The sequence below is a fragment of the Phyllobates terribilis genome, unplaced genomic scaffold (genome assembly GCF_046119375.1).
Source record: "Phyllobates terribilis strain yellow unplaced genomic scaffold, ASM4611937v1 Scaffold_17__1_contigs__length_24005725, whole genome shotgun sequence".
Lineage (NCBI taxonomy): Eukaryota > Metazoa > Chordata > Amphibia > Anura > Dendrobatidae > Phyllobates > Phyllobates terribilis.
Window position 1 is genome coordinate 20,700,620 of NW_027362777.1, and position 27,952 is coordinate 20,728,571.

Consider the following 27,952-nt stretch of genomic DNA (forward strand, 5'->3'; position numbering starts at 1 on the left):
CCCTAATAGGCAGGTACATGTCCCCAATAGGCAGGTAAATGTCCCCAATAAGCATGTCAGACCGGATCCAGTGTTAAAAATAAAAAAAAATACCAGTACTCACCCATGTATCCCACTGCTCTGAATAGGCGCCTGCTCGATTCTGTCTACTTCTGGCACAGGCGCGTGATGTCATCACGTCGTCTGTGCTGTATACGGAGGGCAGCAAGTCTTCCGGAGTGGCAGCGCATCGCCTTTACTCGCGGCATCGTCGTTCCGCCCACGATTACAGGGCCCGCCGGCATTGAACTGTCGTCTGCTAAGCAGGACAGGCAGCCGCGGCAAAAACACCCGGCGGGCCGGATAAACCTCCTCGGCGGGCCGCATGTGGCCCGCGGGCCGTAGTTTGAGGACCCCTGTATTAAAGGATGATATGGAATTTGACCCAATTTCAATAGGGATTTCACGTATTTTATTTCAAGCTAGGAAACATATTGCATCCAAATGGATTAACCCCTCACCTCCAGAAATTAGTGAACTAAAAAATAGGATAAATCATATTATCAGATTAGAAAAAGGGGTATATAAAAAACAAGATTTAATGTTTATGGTCGGATACACCTGGAATGCCATCAAGGGGGTTATTGTTGGAGAGACCATGACTTATGGGGGAGGGGGGTATTGGCGAGGTCTAATGTTTCATTGTAATGTGTATTGGAATTCCTTAAATGTGGTATGGGTAATATAGCACACCTATATGTGTATAGGATTATAATGTTTATTACAATATTATAGTTATATAAAAGATTTCAAGAATGTGGAATGTTAAGTGTAAGATATAGTAACTGCAAGTTATCAGATGGTAATGGGCAAGCTGAAAGCATATATAGGAGAGATGCATGTATGTCATCCCTATGGTATGTTATCTTATTATTATATGTACTGGTTTCTTGTTTTGTCAAAAAAAAAGATTATGAAAAAAAATCTCAAAAATATATTAGGAATAAAAAAAAAAGATTAGGAAAAAGGCTTCTCCACTGTGTGGGTTCTCTGGTGCTTAACCAAAGCTGATTTATGGTTAAAACATTTCCCACATTCTGAACATGAAAAAGGCTTCTCCCCTGTGTGAGTTCTCTGGTGCTTAACCAAAGCTGATTTATCATTAAAACATTTCCCACATTGTGAACATGAAAAAGGCTTCTCCCCTGTGTGAGTTCTCTGATGCGTAATCAAAGCTGATTTATCATTAAAACATTTCCCACATTCTGAACATGAAAAAGGCTTCTCCCCTGTGTGAGTTCTCTGATGCGTAACCAAAGTTGATTTATCATTAAAACATTTCCCACATGCTGAACATGAAAAAGGCTTCTCCCCTGTGTGAGTTCTCTGGTGCTTAACCAAAGCTGATTTATCACGAAAACATTTTCCACATTCTGAACATGAAAAAGGTTTCTCCCCTGTGTGAGTTCTCTGATGCGTAACCAAAGCTGATTTATCATTAAAACATTTCCCACATTCTGAACATGAAAAAGGCTTCTCCCCTGTGTGAGTTCTGTGGTGCTTAACCAAAGCTGATTTGTCACGAAAACATTTCACACATTCTGAACATGAAAAAGGCTTCTCCCCTGTGTGAATTCTCTGGTGGTTAACCAAAAATGATTTACGGTTAAAACATTTGCCACATTCTGAACATGAAAAAGGCTTCTCCCCTGTGTGAATTCTCTGGTGCTTAACCAAAGCAGATTTAGTGTTAAAACATTTCCCACATTCGGAACATGAAAAAGGCTTCTCCCCTGTGTGAATTATCTGGTGCGTAACCAAAGCAGATTTATCGTAAAAACATTTCCCACATTCTGAACATGAAAAATGCTTCTCCCCTGTGTGAGTTCTCTCATGTTTGATAAGACTTGATTGCTGTACAAAACATTTCCCGCATTCTGAACATGAAAAAGGCTTCTCTCCTGTGTGGGTTCTCTGGTGGATATTAAGATGTGCTTTGTGGTTGAAAAATTTTTCACATTCTGAACAGGTAAAAGGCTTCTCCCCTGTGTGAATTCTCTTGTGATTAACCAAAGCTGATTTATGGTTAAAACATTTCTCACATTCTGAACAGGAAAAGGGCTTCTCCCCTGTGTGGGTTCTCTGGTGGTTATAAAGATGCGCTTTCCGGTTAAAACATTTCCCACATTCTGAACATGAAAAAGGCTTCTCCCCTATGTGAAGTCTCTGGTGCTTGACAAAATCTGATTTGTGGTTAAAACATTTCCCACATTTTGAACAAAAAAATCTATTGTCCGCTGTGTGTATTTTTTGATGTTTAAGAATAGACTTTTCGAGGGTACAACTATTTCCATTTTCTGAACGTGAAAATGACTTCTTTCCTTTACGAGCAGTTTGTTTTGTAATGCTTATTTTTTTATTTTGATTTTCCTTAGTAGTCGGTAATGAATCAGAAGACAGCAGCTGTTTCATAGGATCAGATGACAGATCTTTGCTGTGAAGGGAAGATGGTATATCTGGAGTAATGGCATTCACTTCAATTGTATCCTGTGGGATTTCAAGATCATCCAATTTAAAAATTGAAGATGTCGGCTGTCCCTCTGATCTCCTGGTACAGTCATCTGCCAAGAAAAAAACAATTATTAATTTTGAATAAAATATCCTTGAAATTTATATTTTTGAACATTTCTACTTAAAACATCTGTAGAAATGACAAGTTATTGACAGAATGACAATACACAGTCTAATAGAAAACCTCATAGGATGAACCAGTGGAGCGTGGTGTTCAACTGTTTGCTCATTCTGCCTCCAAAATATGGAATAAGAAGCCATCAAACAATGTTATGTAGGCAAAAATGATACCAATAAAAACTTCTTCTCATCCATAAACCAATGCAGCAAAATTCGCTTTCCCAAAGTCAGATCTCCCCCTCACTTCTGAGCCTTGCAGTGCGCCCAAACCACATTTAGCCTCCATGTATTTGGCATTACTATAGTGAGAAGAACCGACATTAATTTACCGTGTGTGTCTCCTGGAGCACAATCTGGGCACTATGTGTTGGGCAATAAAATGGCCAATGGGCAATTTTCACTCTCCACCATTCATTGTGTGCTAATTTCCGGAAAGTGCCTGTGGAGTCAAAATACTCACTACTCCTATAGATTAATTCACTGTGGGTTATAATTTCCAAAATGGAGTCACTTTATGGTGATTTCTACTACTCTGGTTTTCTGCCATTTTGTTATATTAAAGAAGTAGTCCAGTACTTTTTTTCAATTTCGCCAATGTATTTAACCTGTGCCCATAAATCTTTTTGTAATTACCTTCTGCTGTCCTTCTTGCCTGTGAGCGGCAATATCGCTGGCCGCCTACAAGCATTACATGACCCCCGGCTGCAGCCGGCTCTTTCTTCCACTGATATCACGTTAAGTGAGGCGTGGCATCAGTGACGTGGTCCCCACGGTGGATGCTGGGCTGTGGGCAGAGTTACCCCGCGCGTCACACCCAGAATCGACCGCGCGCTTTCACAATGAATGGGGAGAGGGAAAGTGCGTGGTGGATGCCGGGTGTGAGGCATGGGGTAACCCCGCCCACAGCCTAGCATTCACCGCGGGGACCACGTCACTGATGTCACGCCTCACGTGATGTCTGTAGGCGGCCAGTGATAGCGTCGGCCAGTGATAGCGTCACTTACAGGCAAGAAGGACAGCAGAAGGTAATTACAAAAAGACTTATGGGCACAGGGTAAATACATTGGGGCAATTATAAAAAGTACTGGACAACTTCTTTAAGGTTTCTGTAAATAGTGTGTCCCATCTCCTTTGGGATCTGCTGCCCCAACGTCTCCATCTGTCACCAGGCGCCACCTTTATCATTCTGCAGGTGGCACTGGTGATGGAGGAGATGTCGGAACCAGAAGCTCTGGACGGCACAGGCTGTGTCCAGCCACTAAGATTAGGTAGCCTGAGACCTGTAGTACCATCCAGTCTGGCAGTATGGGTGTGTGTGCTGTCCAGCTGGAGTAATCTGCTTATTCCAATTGGAAAGCACCACACCCTACTAAAGCTGGAAGCATATTGCTGGAAGCTGCCAGATACAGCCTTGTTCTCCTCTGGTTCAGTTCTCTGTGCTCAGCTCCCGGCTTGTGGATTTGTTTCTTGTTGTGACCTCGGCCTGTATACTGACTACTCTTGTGTCTTCTGATCTTGTATTTTCTCTGTCCCCCTTGTTTTGACCCGGTTACCTGACTATTCTTCTTGGGATTAAAGGGTGATGAGCAAGGCAAACCCTGGTATCTGGAAAATGGAGTAGATAGTGCCAAGCCTGTTTGTGGTAGCCATCTTTTGAGCTGCCAGGTGACCATGAACAGTGTCCCCAACACATTGTGTCTGCAAACTATTCTAGCAAGATCTGCATTCAAATAGCTAAATGTCGCTCCTTCCCTTCTTAACCTGCCATGTGCCCAGATAGTAGGGTACAACCGTGTATAGGGTATTGTTGGATTCAAGAGAAGTTGGAAAATAATTTGTAAGGTCCATTTGTTTCCTATTATCCTTTGTGAAGAATTCCAAAGTTATCACCATATAAAGTGACACACATCAGATTAAGAAAATGGTGCCTGATAGGAACACAAAACTGGCTGCAGGAAGGGGTTAAATCAGAGTATTTTGGGCACTAACTACTGTAGTCAAAAACTGTGACTATAGACAATAACACATCTACTGAAATGATCAAACTCAACAGTCTCCATCAGTAAGTAGTGAGTAACTAGTGGTGAAACCTCTCTGAGGTCTAAACAATGATAAGGGCCAATATTTTCTGTGAGATGAGTTTCAAGAAGAAATAGTAGACATTGAAAGAGAACTTTGTATAATAGTGCAGAGCTGAGGTGTCTTAAATTTAGACCTCGGGCATTGGGAAGAGGTAATGGAGACCTTCTTTTAAAGACTAGAGAGTTACAGAGTCACATAACTGAGTCAGGCCGATCCCACCACAATAAAGCTATCATACAAAATGAACCTGTTAAAAAATACAGAATAAAAGATATCTTACATCCTCAACAACAATATATGTATCAGGGAAGAGAACTTCAAATCTAAACCAGAGTCACACTCATTTATGGTGGACCATTGGAGCTACTATGACTCCTGAGCACAAGAGTAGAGAAAGTATTAGCGCCCCCATTTCAGGAGAGATTGTGCAGTAATCTGAATTCCTTAGGATTGAAAAATAATGTAATTTATGACGTTGAGTGAATCCATGAAACCAGGGCCGGAGCCAACACATCTCCTGCAGGCGTGAATAAATGTATATTACAGCCATCAGCCACGCACAGCTTAGAGATATATCATGGCACAGGAGTAATGTTTTCTGTATAGTTTATCACAATCCTGTTTGAAGTTAGTTGGTTTAAAAAGAAATTGAAAAGTCAGGATAAAGGGAAACTCTGTTGTTATTGTACAGAAATTCACACTTGGCCCTCACTGCACAATTAATGTTGTCGATCATAAAAGTGAAGTTTGGCCAGAAAGGCTGGACCTGGTCTTGTAGGGACCATATGAGGACATTCAGCAGCACAGAAGGGAGAGAAGGTAGATTCATCCAATAAGATATCAGGGATCTAGGAAGCCAACAGCATCATTACCCTCCACTTTCTCTTCAACTGATTTTCTAACTTGTCAGCACATTCTAAGTACGCTGCCATTTGGTTTTGTATTTTACAAATCTGGGCAGGTAACGGACAGCGTCTCCTAATCCCAGGGGGTAGGTGGATCCTCCAGGTTGTAAATTCTACAGAAAAGGGCTTTCACAATTACACAAAGTAATGTGAACATTTTTGGATGGAGGAAAATGTTGTGGTCTAGAGGTAAAATTGTGATCACACAATTGTGACACAACCGGACTACACTACCGATAAAGCAGCCACAGCCGGTGACTGAGAAGAATCTTTGACTTCTCTGCATTTAGTGGTTACTACTCACCTGGGTAGTCATATGTAGGAATCTCCTCTTTACACCGCTCATCACCCCTTACATATGTCTCTGTAGTATTAATATGGGTCAGATCTTCACCCTGAAACAAATATTGTAAAAGTCACAGACAGATGGAGAAGTCACATCTACGATCAGCTCTAATCCAGCCATCTCCACCGTTCTCATTACACAAGTATAAAACATATAATAATGGTGGATAAAACAAGACTGAACACAAGACCTTCACAGCCGTCTATACATCATAGGGGAGATCTCATGACACCTTCTCTCCATCTACCTGATGATCCTGAGGAACATTGGGATCTTCTTGTTTACAGTCCTGTGGAAGAAGAGGACGGGGACATCTCTCTGGTGTTGTCCTCTTACTGGATAGATCTGGAGGAAACACATACAGGGACTGAATTCATTCTTTACATACAGATAATTATAGGCCGTGTGTGTTTAGTCCTATTACCTGGTGATGTGAGGGGCTGGGGAACCTCCATCATGACGTCCTTGTACAGATCTTTGTGTCCTTCTAAATACTCCCACTCCTCCATGCAGAAATAGACAGCGGCATCCTGACACCTTATAGGAACCTGACACATACAATGATACCGTCATCCCCCGATCCCTTCATAGCGTTACTGTATAATGTCCCAGCATTCCCAGCAGTGTCACCTCTCCAGTCAGCAGCTCAATCATCTTGTAGGCGAGTTCTAGGATCTTCTGGTCATTGATGTCCTCATGTATCAGGGGGTGAGGTGGAGGCCCCGTGATTGGGCTCAGGGGTCTTCCCCATCCCTCAGACACAGGGTCCTGACAGCGCCCACTAGAGGTCTTCTTCACTACTGTGTAATCCTGGTTATGGAGAGACACAGTAATAAATCTCACTACAGACATTTCCAGAGTCCTCACCTCTCCAGTTCTGTCCATCTGTTACTCCCATAGATAAGAATGATGTAATGTGACGTCATCAGAATCTCTCACCTCTCCAGTAATACGGAAGAGGATCTCTAGGGTGAGGTGTAATATCCTCTCCGCCATCTTCTTTCTGTCTCTATCCATTCTTCTCTAGGAAAATTATATAGATAAATTATTAGTATCTCATATTGTGGGAATCTGAGTGGATTGAAGATGAGTTGGTGTAAAATATTTACAATTCTGTGTAATAATAAAATTAATAGTAAGTGAATAATGGGCGCTCACTGCTTGTGGTGCTCAGGAGTAAAATAGTGAAACAGTCAAAAAATATATATATATTCCAGCAAACAAATTATCATGAAAATTATTTTTTTATTATGCAATGAAGCAAAGAAAGTTTTCTTAACTTTGATAGACCCCTAATGAAATCAGATATTTCCAACGTTTCGGCCTATCATAGGCCTTTCTCAAGGTGTCTGGTGTCTAGTGGGTCCCAGTCTGCGGCAGAACGGCATCTGTGTGTATCGCCCAAAAACATTAATAGCATTGTGATGCTGGTATAAAGCAATAATGTGGTAGAGCACTTCATATATCTTCAGGTCATACAGAGATACCTATGTGCTATCAGTTGGGATTATGGAAGTTATAAAATAATTCAGGTAATTTAACAATATAAAGAACGTAACAGTCTTTATACAGCCAATAAAATATGTTAATGGTTTATTTGTATACTGTATATATTATCTATCATCTATCTATCATCTATTATCTACCAATCTATTATCTATATATCATCTATCTATCTATTATCTATATCTCTATCATCTATTTAACTATCTATTATCTATCCATTTACCTATTATCTATCTATTATCTATCATCCATCTATTATCTATCTATCTATTATCTATCTAATATCTATCATATTATTTATGTATCTATTATCTATCTATTATCTATCTATCTATATCATCTATCTATTCTCTATCTATCAATTATCTATCATCTATCTATTTATCATCTATCATCTATCTATCCATATATCTATCTATAATCTATCATCTATCTATCATCTCTCTATTATCTATCATCTATGTATTTATCATATATCTATTATCTATCTATTATCTATATATTATATATCTATTTTCTATCTATTATCTATCTATCCATATATATAATATATGTATTATCTATCTATCTATCTATCATATATCTACACATATATATCTACACATATATATATATATATATATATATATATATATATATATATATATATATATATATGCAAAAGACACCAAGGATACAGCCACATATATATAAGGGTTTTTCAGCAAGGACCAGTTGGTCAGTGTAAAATACCCATAGTATCACAAGTTGTGTGCTATATGGACATGCAATATGAATGGCAGACCATTCGGTTAAAACACACAGCAACCGAGAGAATCACCGAACGTGGGGTCCAATAATGAGCATGACATTTTGGAATCCATAAATAAAAAACCTTTATTACAAAAATGGTTACAATGGCACAACAAGCACAAGAATGCCCACATTCAGAATGGTAAATCAAGAACCAGTATATCAAATACCAAATATGCATAAAAACAATATCTATACAACGAATGAGAAAAATAGAGGCGAGGACCGCCAACCCATATGTAATATAATGACCTATCATTACCCCCTGACGAAGGACTTTGCGTCCGAAACGCGCGTCGGGGAGCGCTCCACATTCAGTTCCTGGACTGCCTATCAGGTATATTATGCCGCTTTACTTCCTTTTTCTCCCATTATGAGACCTTTACAACTACTCCCCTTTACATTTGTGGTGGCCCCTCTTTAGGTGCTTTTACATTCAGCAACATAGCAACATTATTTTCTGTGTCCGTCTGGTGTGCATGTCCTCTAACACCAGCACATGCTTTACATTATATGTTATTGTTATATTATATATTTCTTGCATAACTGGTGGGCACATTGCACTAGATAGTGTGCATCTTAATTGGCGCCTCCTTTCATCTACACATAATATTTGTTCATATCTTTCGCTATGATGTTGTAATGATAGGTCATTATATTACATATGGGTTGGCGGTCCTCGCCTCTATTTTTCTCATTCGTTGTATAGATATTGTTTTTATGCATATTTGGTATTTGATGTACTAGTTCTTGATTTACCATTCTGAATGTGGGCATTCTTGTGCTTGTTGTGCCATTGTAACCATTTTGTAATAAAGGTTTTTTATTTATGGATTCCAAAATGTCATGCTCATTATTGGACCCCATATATATATATATATATATATATATATATATATATATATATATATATATATATATATATATACAGTGCCTACAAGTAGTATTCAACCCCCTGCAGATTTAGCTGGTTGACACATGCGGAATTAACTTGGCATTGTGACATTTGTACTGTAGATCAGCCTGGAAGTGGGAAATGCACTGCAGCAATTTTTTTTTTTTTTTTTTTTTTAAACGTTAAAAGTTAATTCAGAGTGTCATTTATTATTCAACCCCTCAAACCACAAGAATTCTGTTTGGTCCCCCTAAAGTAGTAAGAAGTAGTTCAGGCACCAAGAATAATGAGCTTCACATGTGTGGATTAAAGATCTCTTTTGCCAGCCTTTTCTGACTATTTAAGACCCTCCCCAAACTTGTGAACAGCACTCAGACATGGTCAACATGGGAATGACAAAGGAGCATTCCAAGGCCATCAGAGACAAGATCGTGGAGGGTCACAAGGCTGGCAAGGGGTACAAAACCCTTTCCAAGGAGTTGGGCTTACCTGTCTCCACTGTTGGGAGCATCATCCGTAAGTGGAAGGCTTATGGAACTACTGTTAGCCTTCCACGGCCTGGACAGCCTTTGAAAGCCTCCTCCCGTGCCGAGGCCAGGCTTGTCCGAAGAGTCAAGGCTAACCAAAGGACAACAAGGAAGGAGCTCCGATAAGATCTCATGGCAGTGGGGACATTGGTTTCAGTCAATACCATAAGTAACGTACTCCACCGCAATGGTCTCCGTTCCAGACGAGCCCGTAAGGTACCTTTACTTTCAAAGCGTCATGTCAAGGCTCGTCTACAGTTTGCTCATGATCACTTGGAGGACTCTGAGACAGACTGGTTCAAGGTTCTATGGTCTGATGAGACCAAGATCGAGATCTTTGGTGCCATCCACACACGTGACGTTTGGAGACTGGGTGGCACTGCATACGACCCCAAGAATACCATCCCTACAGTCAAGCATGGTGGTGGCAGCATCATGCTGTGGGGCTGTTTCTCAGCCAAGGGGCCTGGCCATCTAGTCCGCATCCATGGGAAGATGGATAGCACGGCCTACCTGGAGATTTTGGCCAAGAACCTCCACTCCTCCATCAAGGATCTTAAGATGGGTCGTAATTTCATCTTCCAACAAGACAATGACCCAAAGCACACAGCCAAGAAAACCAAGGCCTGGTTCAAGAGGGAAAAAGTCAAGGTGTTGGAGTGGCCTAGTCAGTCTCCTGACCTTAACCCAATTGAAATCTTGTGGAAGGAGCTCAAGAATAAAGTCCACATGAGACACCCAAAGAACCTAGATAACTTGGAGAAGATCTGCATGGAGGAGTGGGCCAAGATAACTCCACAGACCTGTGCCGGCCTGATCAGGTCTTATAAAAGACGATTATTAGCTGTAATTGCAAACAAGGGTTATTCCACAAAATATTAAACATAGGGGTTGTATAATAATTGACCCACACTTTTATGTTTAAAATTTATTAAAATTCAACTGAGCAACATAACTTTTTGGTTTGTAAGATTTATGCTTCTGTTCATAAATCCTACTCTCATTTGCAGTTTGAAGGCTCTAACTTATTTGCATCTTATCAAACCAGCTAAATCTGCAGGGGGTTGAATACTACTTGTAGGCACTGTATATGTATTATCTATCTATCTATAATCTATCATCTATCTATTATATATCATCTATCTATTTATCATCTATCTATTACCTATCATATATCTATTATCTAAATCTATCTATTTATCATCTGTCTATCATCCATGTATTTATCATATATGTATTATCTATCTATTATCTATCTTTCTAGCTATCCCATATTATCTATATCTCTAATTATCTATTATCTCTCAATCAATTATCTATCTATCAATTACCTGCAGGTTAATATTATAATGCAGACCTGGGCAAAGTGTGGGCCCCGGGCCTCACTCGGCCCTCTGGCTGTTCCCTTCTGGTCCAAGACAGCATAGGGGCTGATAACAGTGGTCCACGGGCCGCACCGTGCCCTATTCCACCCAACCGCCGACTCCATCCGCGGTGAATCTCCATCCGCGGTGAATGCACTGGTGGAGGAGGGGCCGCCAGCCCCTTCTTCCACCGATCAGCATGAGAAACAGCTGATGTGATGATGTCATTTCATCGCGTCAGCTGTGCATTGTGGAGAGTTAATGCATCGGAGACAAGAGCAGAGCGCTGGACATGGGGAGGATATGGGGGTCTCATGCTGGACAAGGTGAGGCTATGGGGTCTCGTGCTGGACATGGGAAGGCTTTGGGGGTCTCATGCTGAACATGGGGATGCTATGGGGGTCTCGTGCTTGACATGAGAATGCTATGGGGGTCTCATGCTGGACATGGGGAAGTTATGAGGGGTTCATACAGTATATAGGGAGGCTATGGGGGTTTCATTCTGGACATGGGGAGGATATGGGGATCTCATGTTGGACATGGGGAGGCTATGGGGATCTCGTGCTGGACATGGGAAGGCTATGGGGGGTCTCATGCTGGACTTGGGGATGCTATGGGGGTCTCATACTGGACATGGAGAGGCTATGGGGGTCTCATGCTGGACATGGGGAAGTTATGAGGGGTTCATACTGTATATAGGGAGGCTATGGGGGTTTCATTCTGGACATGGGGAGGCTATGGGGGACTCATGCTGGAAATGCAGAGGCTATGGGGGTCTCGTGCTAGACATGGGGAGGCTATGGGGGTCTCATGCTGGAAATACAGAGGCTATGGGGATCTCATGCTGGATATGGGGAGGCTATGGGGGTCTCATGCTGAACATGGGAATGCTATGGGGATCTCATGCAGGACATGGGGAGGCTATGGGGGTCTCATGCTGGACATGGGGAAGCTATGGGGGTTCATACTGTATATAGGGAGGCTGTGGGGGTCTCATTCTGGACATGGGCAGGCTATAGGGAACTCATGCTGAACATGGGGAGGCTATGGGGGTCTCATGCTGTTTATGTACAAAAAGGAGGACCACTGAGTTGGGTTACAAATCCCTCCATATACCTATAGGTTATCTCCAAAACAACACCAAATGGGATTTAATCGTAAAAATATTAACTTTATTAAAAAATATTGATTAGACAAAAAATTAATTACTCTCAAATATGAATAAGTAAATGATGGGGGAGGAGTTACAGGGAGGGGGAGGGCAGCTAGAGAAGAAAAACAGGGTAGCATGGAAGAACCCTGCAAAGAGACTTATATCCCCTATGTAACAATCAATAAATAATGATTGTTAACCTTTTCAGCCAGCCACAAAATATAAGAAAATTAATTAAAGAAAGTCCGCGATGACATATGTATATGTCTCATGGCTATTAATATAAAAATCCAAAAATACACCCAAACAGACGTCCCTTCATCAGGAGGTCACAGAGAAAGTATTCCATCAATGGGCACTGGAGTGATATATCATATGATAGCTCTCCCTATAGACAGTGTACAATCCAATGATAAAGATTTAAAGATATAGTGATGGACTATAGTCTAAAAATGGGTAGCAGATACATATCCCCAGAACTTCTTCCACGCCGCCACTAACCTTCCCAGCATGGCCCAAGGTAATGGAGTTATAATACTACTTACTTTGCGCGATGTGCATGTGTCTCTTGCACATGTAACCCTTGGTCTAATTGACTTATTCACAGAATGTAGAGAGGAGAGGACTGTATCCACACAGATACAGAGGACTGTATCAACACAGATACAGAGGACTTTATCCACAAAGATACAGAGGACTGTATCCACACAGATATAGAGGACTGTATCCACACAGATACAGAGGACTTTATCCACAAAGATACAGAGGACTTTATCCACAAAGATACAGAGGACTTTATCCACAAAGATACAGAGGACTTTATCCACACAGACACAGAGGACTGTATCCACACAGATGCAGAGGACTGTATCCACACAGATACAGAGGACTGTATCCACAAAGATACAGAGGACTTTATCCACACAGATACAGAGGACTGTATCCACACAGATACAGAGGACTGTATCCACACAGATACAGAGGACTGTATCCACACAGATACAGAGGATGGTATCCACAAAGATACAGAGGACTTTATCCACAGAGATACAGAGGACTGTATCCACACAGATACAGAGGGCTGTATCCACACAGATACAGAGGACTGTATCAACACAGATACAGAGGACTTTATCCACAAAGATACAGAGGACTTTATCCACACAGATACAGAGGACTTTATCCACAAAGATACAGAGGACTTTATCCACACAGATACAGAGGACTTTATCCACACAGATACAAAGGACTGTATCCACACAGATACAAAGGACTGTATCCACACAGATGCAGAGGACTGTATCCACACAGATACAGAGGACTGTATCCACACAGATACAGAGGACTGTATCCACACAGATACAGAGGACTGTATCCACACAGATACAGAGGACTTTATCCACACAGATACAGAGGACTTTATCCACACAGACACAGAGGACTTTATCCACACAGACACAGAGGACTTTATCCACACAGATAAAGAGGACTTTATCCACACAATACAGAGGACTTTATCCACACAGATACAGAGGACTGTATCCACACAGATACAGAGGACTTTATCCACACAGATACAGAGGACTGTATCCACACAGATACAGAGGACTGTATCCACACAGATACAGAGGACTTTATTCACACAGATACAGAGGACTGTATCCACACAGATACAGAGGACTTTATCCACAAAGATACAGAGGACTTTATCCACAGAGATACAGAGGACTGTATTCACACAGATACAAAGGACTTTATTCACACAGATACAGAGGACTTTATCCAGACAGATACAGAGGACTGTATCCACACAGATACAAAGGACTGTATCCACACAGATACAGAGGACTTTATTCACACAGATACAGAGGACTTTATTCACACAGATACAGAGGACTTTATCCACACAGATACAGAGGACTGTATCCACACAGATACAGAGGACTTTATCCACACAGATACAGAGGACTTTATCCACACAGATACAGAGGACTGTATCCACACAGATACAGAGGACTGTATCCACACAGATACAGAGGACTATATCCACAAAGATACAGAGGACTTTATCCACACAGATACAGAGGACTTTATCCACACAGATACAGAGGACTGTATCCACACAGATACAGAGGACTGTATCCACACAGATACAGAGGGCTGTATCCACAAAGATACAGAGGACTTTATCCACAGAGATACAGAGGACTGTATTCACACAGATACAGAGGACTGTATCCACAAAGATACAGAGGATGGTATCCACAAAGATACAGAGGACTTTATCCACACAGATACAGAGGATGGTATCCACAAAGATACAGAGGACTTTATCCACACAGATACAGAGGACTTTATCCACACAGACACAGAGGGCTGTATCCACACAGATACAGAGGACTGTATCCACACAGACACAGAGGACTGTATCCACACAGACACAGAGGACTGTATCCACACAGATACAGAGGACTGTATCCACACAGATACAGAGGACTGTATCCACACAGACACAGAGGACTGTATCCACACAGATACAGAGGACTGTATCCACACAGATACAGAGGGCTGTATCCACACAGATACAGAGGGCTGTATCCACACAGATACAGAGGACTTTATTCACACAGATATAGAGGACTGTATCCACACAGATACAGAGGACTGTATCCACACAGATACAGAGGACTGTATCCACACAGATACAGAGGATGGTATCCACAAAGATACAGAGGACTTTATTCACACAGATACAGAGGACTTTATCCACACAGACACAGAGGGCTGTATCCACACAGATACAGAGGGCTGTATCCACACAGATACAGAGGACTTTATCCACACAATACAGAGGACTTTATCCACACAGATACAGAGGACTGTATCCACACAGATACAGAGGACTTTATCCACACAGATACAGAGGACTGTATCCACACAGATACAGAGGACTTTATTCACACAGATACAGAGGACTGTATCCACACAGATACAGAGGACTTTATCCACAAAGATACAGAGGACTGTATCCACACAGATACAGAGGACTTTATCCACAGAGATACAGAGGACTGTATTCACACAGATACAAAGGACTTTATCCACACAGATACAGAGGACTTTATTCACACAGATATAGAGGACTGTATCCACACAGATACAGAGGACTGTATCCACACAGATACAGAGGACAGTATCCACACAGATACAGAGGACTGTATCCACACAGACACAGAGGACTGTATCCACACAGATACAGAGGACTGTATCCACACAGACACAGAGGACTGTATCCACACAGATACAGAGGACTGTATCCACACAGATACAGAGGGCTGTATCCACACAGATACAGGACTTTATTCACACAGATATAGAGGACTGTATCCACACAGATACAGAGGACTGTATCCACACAGATACAGAGGATGGTATCCACAAAGATACAGAGGACTTTATTCACACAGATACAGAGGACTTTATTCACACAGATAGAGGACTTTATCCACACAGACACAGAGGGCTGTATCCACACAGATACAGAGGACTTTATCCACATAGATACAGAGGACTTTATCCACACAATACAGAGGACTTTATCCACACAGATACAGAGGACTGTATCCACACAGATACAGAGGACTTTATCCACACAGATACAGAGGACTTTATCCACACAGATATAGAGGACTGTATCCACACAGATACAGAGGACTTTATCCACACAGATACAGAGGACTTTATCCACACAGATATAGAGGACTTAAAGGCAAGAGGAGATCGCATGTAGCGATGCCCAAATATTTGAACAGCCACAGTCACACAAAGGCGACGGTGGGAAAATGTCACAAGAGGTGGACGATGATGAGACACATTTGTCAGAAAGTCAGGAGGAGGACCAGGGTGCGGAAGTGGAAGACGAGGCTGTGGATGAATTAGTAAATGACTCAACCTGGTAGGAGTACATGCAGAGCGAGGCCAGCAGCACACAGGGAGGGGGGGGGGAGGCAGAGTACCCCAACAGGCAAGAAGAAGCAGTGTGGTGGCTGCAGACAGAAGCAGGCAACCGTTCCCCATAACACCAACACAAAGGAAGTTGCCAGTACAACTGTTAGGTCTTCCCGAGTCTGGTTGTTTTTTAAAGACTCTGCCGATAACCCCAAAAAGGCCATTTGCATCACCTGCCAGGCCAGCATCAGCAAATGCTGCACATAACACATCTGCATCTCTGGCTGCTGTGGGCCTAAAAGGGGGCAAACTTATGGTGTGGCACCCATGCTCCCCTGACCTCTACCCCATTGAGAACCTCTGGAGCATCATCAAAAGGAGTGTCTATGATAGCGGGAAGCAGTTCACATCTATGCAATAGCTCTGGGAGGGTATTATGTCCTCATGCAAAACAATTGAAGTAGAAACCATCCAAAACCTGACAAATTCAATGGACGAGAGAGTTCAGAAGCTCCTTTCGAACAAGGGGTCCTATGTGCAAATGTAACATCACCTAGAATAAAGTTTTGAGTTGAAAACTGTTTGATTTCAGTTTGTAATAACCTGCTAATGCTTATAATTTCAAAAATGACCATTTTTTTGTTCTTTATTAAAATGAAAAGGTTGAAAACTCTGCTGTGCATAATAATTTGGAACATGTATTTCGAGTGCAGTTTGAGTGTTTTATTTTTTTTTAAAAATATACTGTTATCATAGGCAGTTTGTACAAAAACCTTTCAATTGTTCTCGAATAGTTATTTGACTGGAAAATTATAATGACTGCAATTCATATAGGTAATTTGGGAAAATCTGAGAAAATATTATTTGCATACTAATTTGGAACACAGTGTAGAATAGACAATAGATGATAATTATTGGTAATTATCAAGACACACTCAATAAAGGAGTGGTTCTGCAGGTGGGGACCACAGACCACATCTCAGTACCAATGCTTTATGGCTGATGTTTTGGTCACTTTTGAATGTTGGTTGTGCTTTCACACTCGCGGTAGCACGAGATGGACTCTCCAACCCACAGAAGTTGCTCAGGTAGTGCAGCTCATCCAGGACGGCACATCAATGCAAGCTGTGGCAAGAAGGTTTGCCGTGTCTGTCAGCGTAGTGTCCAGAGGCTGGAGGCGCTATCAGGAGACAGGCCAGTACACCAGGAGACATGGAGGAGGCCGTAGGAGGGAAACAACCCAGCAGCAGGAACGCTACCTCCGCCTTTGTGCAAGGAGGAACAGGAGGAGCACTGCCAGAGCCCTGCAAAATGACCTCCAGCAGGCCACAAATGTGCATGTGCATGTGTCTGCACAAAGTTAGAAACCGACTCCATGAGGGTGGTATGAGGGCCCGACATCCACAGATAGGGGTTGTGCTCACAGCCCAACACCGTGCAGGACGCTTGGCATTTGCCACAGAACACCAGGATTGGCAAAGTCACCACTGGCATCCTGTGCTCTTCACAGATGAAAGCAGGTTCACACTGAGCACATGTGACAGACGTGACAGAGTCTGGAGACGCCGTGGAGAGCGATGTGCTGCCTGCAACATCCTTCAGCATGACAGGCTTGGCAGTGGGTCAGTAATAGTGCGGGGTGGCATTTCTTTTGAGGGCCTCACAGCCCTCCATGTGCTCGCCAGAGTTAGCCTGACTGCCATTAGGTAGTCGAGATGAGATCCTCAGACCCCTTGTGAGACCATATGCTGGTGCGGTTGGCCCTGGGTTCCTCCTAATGCAGGACAATGCCAAACCTCATGTGGCTGGAATGTGTCAGCAGTTCCTGCAAGATGAAGCCATTGAAGCTATGGACTGGCCCGTCCGTTCCCCAGACCTGAATCCGATTGAGCACATCTGGAACATCATGTCTCGCTCCATCCACCGTCACGTTGCACCACAGACTGTCCAGGAGTTGGCAGATGCTTTAGTCCAGGTCTAGGAGATCCCACAGGAGACCATCCGCAACCTCATCAGGAGCATGCCCAGGTGTTGTAGGGAGGTCATACAGGCACGTGGAGACCACACACAATACTGAGCCTCATTTTGACTTGTTTAAAGGACATTACATCAAAGTTGGATCAGCCTGTAGTGTGTTTTTCCACTTTAATTTTGGGAGTGACTCCAAATCCAGGCCTCCATTGGTTAATAAATTTGATTTCCATTGATGATTTTTATGTGATTTTGTTGTCAGCACATTCAACTTTGTACAGAACAAAGTATTCAATGAGAATATTTCATTCATTCAGATCTAGGATGTGTTATTTGAGTGTGTTTGGGCAGTGTATAAGATAATTCACATAAATAAATATAAGGAAAATTCCCCACTACCACAGAATGTGCGCATGGAAAGAGGAATGGTCCTCGGTAAAACACAGTAAGTATCAGTATTTTGATAGACACAGTGGCCTTTTCACCCTCTATATATATTCCATATAGGGATCTAATCATAAGTATTTCTACCTACCTATATGGGACATTTATCGAATATATATTGTATATCCCATTTTAGGCATTCAATCACTAGCACTTTATTCCACTCTTTTGGGGTGCCTTTTTATACTTATTTATTTATTCACTTGTACTTTATCATCTGCGGCTGGTACATATCATACATATATATTTTGTGTCTGTGCATTTTTCTGAGTTTTCATGCTATGGTGCTTCCTGCAAACTTATACTTTTGTGTATAAGTGATTTTTTTTCCGGATTGCCACCTGGAATTGTGTCCTTTTTTCTCCCACCCAGATATGTTACAACTTGACCCAATAAAATTAAGATTTTGATGGCTTACTTTGGATTCTTGATCTCTGTGTTTTTTTCGTCCTTTGTGCTTCCCTCAGGGAACTTATCTAGATGTGTGGTGAGCACCCTGAACCCACAGGTGCTTTACAGAAGTTTATTGAGCCATAAAAATAAAATGTTCACATTTTTCCAACAAAAATGTTTTTCAGCCTCCAATCTTGCATTTTCATAAGGGAAGCAGGAGAAATTGCACCATGCAGTTTGTTGTTCAATTTCTCCTGAGTAAGCAGATACCCCATATGTGGGAGAAAACCACTGTTTGGGAGCATGGCAGGGTTCGGAAGAGAAGGAGCACCATTTCACTTTTTGAATGTAAAATTTGCTTGAATAATTAGCGGACGCCATGTTGCATTTGAGGAGCCCCTGATGTGCCTAAACAGTAGAAACCCCCCACAAGTGACCCCATTTTAGAAACTACACCATTCAAGGATTTTATCAAGGGGTATAGTGAACATTTTGAACCCAGACGTACGACACAGAATTTTGATAACATTAGGTCATCATATTGAATAAGTTGTCATTAGTCTTGAGCGCAAGTGCTCGCTACTTGAGTTTGCATAGGGTACTCGGGCATGCACCAAGTATCGCGGGTCCTCAAGTGACATGCTCGAGTCCCCGCCCCGCATCTTTCACTGTTATTAGACACCCAAAAAAAAACATGCGGTTATCGCTCGTGCATGGCAAACAATCACCGCAAGTTTTTTTTGGCTGTATAACAGTTGCAAAATATATGGGGTGGAGACTCAAGCATGTCACTCGAGCACCTGCGATACTCGGTGCATGCCCAAGCATCCGATGCAAACTCAAGTAGCGAGCACTTGTACTCAACACTAGTCGCCATATCGTCATTTTTTTTCTTTACTTTTGAAAAAATACCAACCCCAACACAACCCTAACCCCAATCTTAATACAAACCCAACCCTAGCACAACCCTAACCTTAGCCCAACCGTAACCTTAGCACAACCCTAACCCTAGCCCAACCCTAACTCTAACACAACCCTAACCCTAGCCCAACCTTTACTCTAACCCTAACCCTAACACTAGCACAACCCTAACCATAGTTTCTTTTTTACGCTGTTCCTCATGTGGTATAAGTGATTAGACGACTTTATTCTTTGGGTTCGTGCGATTACAGCAATGCCAGACTCATATCGGGTTTTTATGATTGACAGATGTCACACACTAAAAAAACATTTTTTTTTCAAAGACTAATTTTTGCATTGCCATATTTTGAGAGCTATAATTTTTCCATATTTTGGCCGACAGAGTCATGTGACAGCTAGTTTTTTGGGGGACAAGTTGACATTTTTATTGGTACAATTTTAGGGCACGTGACATTTTTTTGATCGCTTTCTATTCTGATTTTTGGGAGACAGAATAAACAAAAACTAACAATTCCGGAATTTTTTTTTTATGCCATTCCGAGTGTGGTAAAATTAATAAGGTGGCTTCATTTTTAACGTCAGTACATTTACAGCGGTACCATATTTATATTGTTATTTTATGTTTTGGTGCTTTTACACAATAAAAACTATTTTATAGAAAAATTAAATTTTTTGTATTGCTTTATTCTGAGAGCTATAACTTTTTTATTTTTTGGCTGATGGAGCTGTATGGCGGCTTGTTTTTTTGCAGGAGAAGATGATGTTTTCAGCGGTACCATTTTTATTTAAGTTCGTCTTTTAAGATCGCGTTTTATCACAATTTTTGTTTGGCGGTATGATGATAAAGAATCATTTTTTGCTTAGTTTTTTTTAAAAATTTTTTTTTCCCATGTTCAGTAAAGGGGTGAACTAGTGAGACAGTTTTATACCGACTCCACCAAAATGGGCTCCGACTCCACAGCCCTGCTATGACGTGCAGTCACCATGTCCAAGTCCCACGTATTTCACTTTTTACTGCAGTGATCTTGTGCGCAGGCGAGTCACTGTGACTTCCCGGCACCTGGGCACAAGATCCCTGCAGTGAAATGACAGCATTGTACACAGTACAAGTGCATCACTACCGTAAAAAGCGCACAGGCGCAGGATCTGGACATAAGTATAAGTATAGATTCACATTTCTATCATCTGTATGCCCATTTTAAAGGTCAGATAAGCCCCAGGGGTGACAGATTCCCTTTAATCAGCTATGGGGCAGTCATGAAACCAGATATGTATCAAGGTATGTATAAAGGGAAGGGTATGGTACTCAGAGAATGTTTCAGTAATCTGCCTCAACGCGTTTCCCCAACAGCTTCATCAGGAGGCTTGATACAAGGATGTTAATTCATGATGTTCAGCATAGTGTGCCTAATAGCCAGGTCTCCATGTATAAATATCCCACATCATCCAAAATCCCTCCCCAGACTAGGAGACCCATTCCCATTCCTAGAGGTGAAATGTCATAGGATATATAGAATGGAGTCTTTCTACAATAATGTACTGCGCCTGTGCTACTTCTCATGCGCTAGAAGTCCAATAATCTCCATCCTCTAGTGTGCATGTTCAGATAAACTGATTGCCACCGCCCCACTGGTACCCGTGAGTGCGCATTCCCATAGTTATGTATAACACACTGGAACATTGTCTGCGAATGCGCATGCTCGAATGTCTGCGTTCCACGCCGGAGCGCATATGGTATTGGATTGCATTCCATCATCAGAAAAATCCTCTCTCTGAGATCATCATGGGAGATTAAAAACAAGCATTGCACATCCTCCCATCATGCAATAGGCATGTAGATCTACTTTATCACTACATAAAATATGGGATGATGGCCCACAGTATATTTCTAAATGGTCATATTTGACCCCTATTGCATAATTAGAGATACACAAGGATCACCACACTTGTTATTTAAGAAATAGTATATGTAGGAGATAACTGATAAGAAATAATTCTGATATAGGAGCTCAGATATCTTGATGAAGTACAATATGTGAACCCCATTCACAGGGAACTGAGTAGCAATGGGTAGAGTATAAAATCCAAAAATATAATCAAGAATGGGGCTGTATTCCCACAAAACAGGCATAGAAAATTTGTTCATTCAGTCCCTTAGGGCCTAGTGAATCCAGTCTAAAAATCCACTCACTTTCTTTTTTGAGGATACATGTATTGTGATCACCTCCTCTCACATTGGGTTTAACCACCTCAATGATACAAAAGGAGATGTCTCCAGTTTCACCTCGATGTACACTGTTTATGTGTCTCGCTAATGGGGTGTCCCGAAGATGGCATATATCACCCAAATGCTCCCTCACCCTCCTCCTAGACTCTCTCTTGGTCTTGCCTACATAATCTAGGGGGCAGGTGCATGTGGTTCTGAGGTTTTACAGTTGGAATAATCCCACTTACTAGTGGAGGAACTCAAGAAAGATTTACATGGTCTCATTCAACTAAATGTACAACATTCTCCACATCTAAAGAAACCGCAGATTCTTCTATCTAGCCAAGTCCCCTTGGGTGAAGGTTTTTTGTAGAAACTATGCACTAAATGGTCCCTAATTAATCGACCCTTTCTGAAAGTTATTGTGGGAGTAGATCACACAGCACCCTCAGGTCCGGGTCAGCCACAAGTACATCCTAGAGTTTTCTGAGTATATTAAGGATATGGTCACTCTGATTGTCATAAGTTTTTCTTACTCGTGTTATCCCATCTTTTTCTTGGTCTCTTGGTTAGGTATGGAGGAGTGTCTGTCTCTCCCATTTTTCTGCAAACGATGATGTGGAATCCAAAATGTACCATGAGTATCCTTTTTCCCTCAATCTGGTGTTCAGGTCTATTGCCTGTATATTAAAATCTGTGACTTTATGGCAGTACCTTCTCAACCATAAAAATTGGTCCTTGGGTATTCCTCTTTTTATGGGGATGGGTGTGGTGGTTATCCCACTTCAATAGTTTATTAGTGCTTGAAGGTTTATGATAGATGAGAGTCCATATGGTCCCATCCAGTTCTTTCTTGATTAGTACATCCAGGAAAGGCAACTGGTATTAATTAAATTTAGATGTAAATCTCAGGCCCACTGTATTGATGTTGCGTTCCCTGACAATTTCAAGATTGTTCACTCGTCCCTGACCAGATGATAAAAAAGTCGTCAATATATTTGTACAATGCCCCAATATATGAATGCCATCACTTATGATCATCCCTGAATATTGTGGTTTCCTCCTACCAGCCCGAGAATAGGTTAGCATACGAGTGGGCACAGAGGCTCCCCATCGCAGTACCCCTGAGCTGGTGGAAGTAATTCATGTCAAAAAGAAAGAAGTTATGAGTAAGAGTGAATTTTAGAAGATCCTCCATAAATTCATTATGTCTGCTACACTCTTATTGATCTCGATTTCAAGAAATGTCTTACTCCTGATACCATCCTCATGCGGTATATTACTGTACAAAGCCTCGAAATCTAGTAAGGCCTGCTCCCCTACATGAATGTATACATGCTCGAGGGTCTACATGTAGGGGAGCAGGCAAAGGGAAAACCATTTTCCAGAGGAATTATTCCAACTGTAAAACCTCAGGACTTATTCCAACTGCAGGACCTCAGGCGGTACTGGGGGAACATTATACTGTGTGGGGGCATCATACATACTGCATAAGTTGCATAATGGGGAAATTACACTGTGTGGGGGCATCATACATACTGCATAAGGGGCATAATGGGGGCATTACACTGTGTGGTGGCATCATACATCCTGCATAAGGGGCATAATGGGGGCATTACACTGTGTGGGGGCATCATACATACTGCATAAGGGGCATAATGGGGGCATTACACTGTGTGGGGGCATCATACATACTGCATAAGGGGCATAATGGGGGCATTACACTGTGTGGGGGCATCATACATCCTGCATAAGGGGCATAATGGGGGCATTACACTGTGTGGAGGCATCATACATCCTGCATAAGGGGTATAATGGGGGCATTACACTGTGTGGGGGCATCATACATACTGCATAAGGGGCATAATGGGGGCATTACACTGTGTGGGGGCATCATACATATTGCATAAGGGGCATAACTGGGGCATTACACTGTGTGGGGGCATCATACATACTGCATAAGGGGCATAATGGGGGCATTACACTGTGTGGGGTCATCATACATACTGCATAAGGGGCATAATGGGGGCATTACACTGTGTGGGGTCATCATACATACTGCATAAGGGGCATAATGGGTGCATAACACTGTGTGGGGGCATCATACATCCTGCATAAGGGGTATAATGGGGGCATTACACTGTGGGGGCAGTAAAGGGGTCCTGTACTATGAGAACAATACGTTTCCTCCCTCCCAGTCTCCATAGTTGGGTCGTATGTATCTATTACAGGAAACAGAACAAAAACCTTATGATTCTTATAAAGGGGCAACACAAGACCCCAAAAGCGTCTCGGTGCTGAAGGGGTTAATGCCCCCTGCGCCCAGTAATGGGGGTCTCCACATACCTCCACCTGCAGAGCCGCCACCACATATATGGCTGCTCTGTGCGCACAGGAGCTGTGATGAGGTCACAGGAGGGGAGGAGTCAGGGGTCACATGATCAGGGGCCTCAGTGGGTGCAGGACTCTGCTGTGCTGGTTGTCATGGTGCTGGATGAGCTGAAGGTTATGTGTGGGGTCAGGAGGGGTTTACAGTGTGGATGTAGCAGAGCCGTGTGTGTACGAGGTATACGGAGCGGAGCCGCGCGTGTACGAGGTGTATGGAGCGGAGCCGCGCATGTACGAGGTGTATGGAGCGGAGCCGTGTGTGTACGAGGTGTACGGAGCAGAGCCGCGCGTGTACGAGGTGTACGGAGCAGAGCCGCGCGTGTACGAGGTGTACGGAGCAGAGCCGCGTGTGTACGAGGTGTACGGAGCAGAGCCGCGTGTGTACGAGGTGTACGGAGCGGAGCCGTGTGTGTACGAGGTGTACAGAGCAGAGCCGCGTGTGTACGAGGTGTACGGAGCGGAGCCGCGTGTGTACGAGGCATACAGAGCAGAGCCGCGTGTGTACGAGGTATACGGAGCGGAGCCGCGCGTATATGAGGTGTACGGAGCGGAGAAGCGTGTGTACGAGGTGTATGGAGCGGAGCCGCGTGTGTACGAGGTGTACGGAGCGGAGCCGCGAATGTAAGAGGTGTATGGAGCGAAGCCGCGTGTGTACAAGGTGTACGGAGCAGAGCCGCATGTGTACGAGGTGTAGAGAGCTGAGCCGTGCATGTACGAGGTGTACGGAGCGAAGCCGTATGTGTACGAGGTGTACGGAGCGGAGCCGCGTGTGTACGAGGTGTACGGAGCGGAGCCTCCTGCCGGGCAGAGACGCCGTTTCCCTCACCGCCGCGGTCCCGGTCCGGCGTCCTCCAGCTCCCCTGCACCTGCTGTTGCTTCCCGGGCACTGTGCTTAGGCCGCGCGCGCCGTCCTAAAGAGTCCCCGGCCAACGGCCAGAGGACCACTCCTATATAAAGCACCTCCTCCAAAATGGAGGTGCCTGTGCAAGGTTGTTGTTTGTGTGCTAACACTTTCCTCAGCCCTCAGGTCCCGCTGCCTGTCAGCCGTGCCCGCCAGCCTGTCTAGCAGCCGTGCCCGCCAGCCTGTCTAGCAGCCGTGCCCGCCAGCCTGTCTACCCGGATCACCTGTCAGGCCACCTGCCGTGCCCGCCTTCTCGCCAACCCGGATCACCCATCTGGCTACCTGCCAAGCCCGCCTGCTTGCCAACCCAGATCACCCGTCAGGCTACCTGCCGTGCTTTCCTGCTGTATCTGTCAGCTTCAGCCATCTGACCCGTGGGAGTCGCCTGCTCTCACACAAGGTCAGTCCCAGTGTGGCACCTGGTCCACCTGCCCGGTCTGTCCTTGGTTCACGGAGTTGACTAAGCCACCGTGCGACCAGGGTCGGTCCGAGTAGGCACTTAATTACGCCCCTTTGGTCCCTCCTTGCATCCCAGCATAGAGGTTCCACCACCCGGATCCGTAACAGTTTGCACAGGCCATGGAACCCAGTGGCTCCCAGGCTCCTTCGCTCTCTGACCTGTACCAAGAGGTCTCTCACCAGAGATCCCAACAGGATACTATCCTGTCCTATCTGCGGACAGTCAACTCCCACCTGGACGCGCTGTCCACCCCTACTGTGTCCGCCTCTATCCAAGCGGCACCTGCTCCAGCGGCACCTCAACCCTGCGGCGCTGTGGCACCCGGCTTTGGACCCCGGCTCTCTGCGCATCCACATTTTGGTGGTGACCCCGTACTATGTCGGGGCTTCATAAATCAGTGCACGCTGCACTTTGAACTCCTGGCACACCAGTTCACCTCCAACAGGGCCAAGGTGGCATTCATCATGTCTCACCTCACCGGAGAGGCGTTGGCGTGGCTTAATCCTCTGTGGGAGAGAGGGGATCCTCTGGTGTCCGATCTTCAGGCTTTCCTCGCGGCCTTCCGGAAGGTGTTCAATGAGCCCGGACGAAAATCTTCTACCGCCTCCTCACTTCTCCGACTCTGCCAAGGGAGTCTCACTGTGGGCCAGTATGCCGTACATTTCCGAACCCTCGCATCTGAACTTGCCTGGAGCAATGAGGCCCTGGTGTACACCTTTTGGGAGGGCCTTTCCGGACGGATCAAGGATGAGCTAGCCGGACGTAACATACCTCCCTCCCTGGACGACCTGGTGTCATTAGCTACCCGGATTAACCTTCGTTTCCTGGAACGCGCTAAGGAGATGACCCGTGAGAGGAAACCTCCCCGCCTCGCTCCCGTCCTCCAAAGTCTAGTCTGCCAACCTGCACTCCCCCGGGTGTCTTCTCCAGAGCCTATGCAAATTGACCAAGTTGCTTCTATTGTGGCAATAATGAGCATCTTATCTGCTCTTGCCCGGTGAGACCGGGAAACTCCAGTGTCTAGAACCGCTCGGAGAGGTCGTCCTAGGCAAGAGTTTTTCCTCTCTGCCCTTGACTCTGTCCGTTTCCGTTACCAGTGGTGAGACCCGCTTTTTTGAGACTACCCATCTGGATTCCGGAGCCGCTGGGAATCTCATCCAACAAGCCGTTGCGGAGCACTTTCAGATTCCTACCATATGTCTGGCGGACCCTTTAGCAGTCTCCTCTGTGGATGGAAAGCTTCTCCCTGAAACCATCTTGCTGGTCACTGAGCCGGTAACTCTTCAGGTGGGAATGCTGCACTCTCCTTTTTCGTACTGTCCGGTCTCTCTCATTCCATCTTGCTAGGCCTGCCTTGGTTACAAAGACATGAGCCTGTCCTGAACAGGAGCTCGGGAGACGTGCTCCGTTGGGGTCAGGAATGCCATAAGACCTGTCTGGTTCCAGTTCGTCCTGCTCGACTCCTGTCTACTCCGGCTAACGTACCAGGCCTGTCAGCACCCTACTGGTCCTATGCGGACGTTTTTGATAAAAAGGAGGCAGAGACACTACAACCTCATAGGCCGTATGATTGCCCCATCGACCTAATACCTGGTGCTTCACCTCCTCACGGGCGAATCTACCCCTTGTCGCTGGCCGAGACCCGTGCCATGTCTGAATATATTGAAGAAAATCTTGCTAGGGGATTTATCCAGAAATCCACCTCTCCGGCTGGAGCAGGATTCTTCTTCGCCAAGAAGAAGAACGGCTCTCTTCGTCCTTGTATCGACTATAGGGGACTCAACCAGATTACCATCAAGAATAAGTACCCCCTGTCTCTCATCTTGGAGCTGTTTGACCGCCTAAAGGGCGCAAAGGTCTTCACTAAACTCGACCTGCGTGGGGCGTACAATCTGGTCCGGATCTGCCAGGGAGACGAGTGGAAGACTGCATTCAACACCCGGGATGGTCACTACGAGTACCGCATGATGCCCTTCGGTCTCTGTAATGCTCCAGCCATCTTCCAGGAGTTACTAAACTATATCTTTCGAGACCTCCTGTATTCCTGCGTGGTGCTGTACCTGGACGATATCTTGGTGTT

General features: G+C 44.0%; 1 protein-coding gene across 1 annotated transcript in view; it reads right to left on the reverse strand.

Moving 5' to 3' along the window:
* Nucleotides 1–450: 450 nt before the first annotated feature.
* Nucleotides 451–27,952, reverse strand: part of LOC141176136 (uncharacterized) — a 534,162-nt gene continuing 506,660 nt past the window's right edge. The window contains exons 2-7 of the mRNA XM_073660135.1: nucleotides 6,943–7,026; nucleotides 6,634–6,813; nucleotides 6,428–6,551; nucleotides 6,251–6,348; nucleotides 5,962–6,052; nucleotides 451–2,600 (exon numbers count right to left, since the gene is read on the reverse strand). Coding sequence (XP_073516236.1) covers nucleotides 997–2,600; nucleotides 5,962–6,052; nucleotides 6,251–6,348; nucleotides 6,428–6,551; nucleotides 6,634–6,813; nucleotides 6,943–7,020 — 2,175 coding nt within the window. The 5' untranslated portion in view covers nucleotides 7,021–7,026 and the 3' untranslated portion in view covers nucleotides 451–996. The remainder of the gene's footprint in view (nucleotides 2,601–5,961; nucleotides 6,053–6,250; nucleotides 6,349–6,427; nucleotides 6,552–6,633; nucleotides 6,814–6,942; nucleotides 7,027–27,952) is intronic.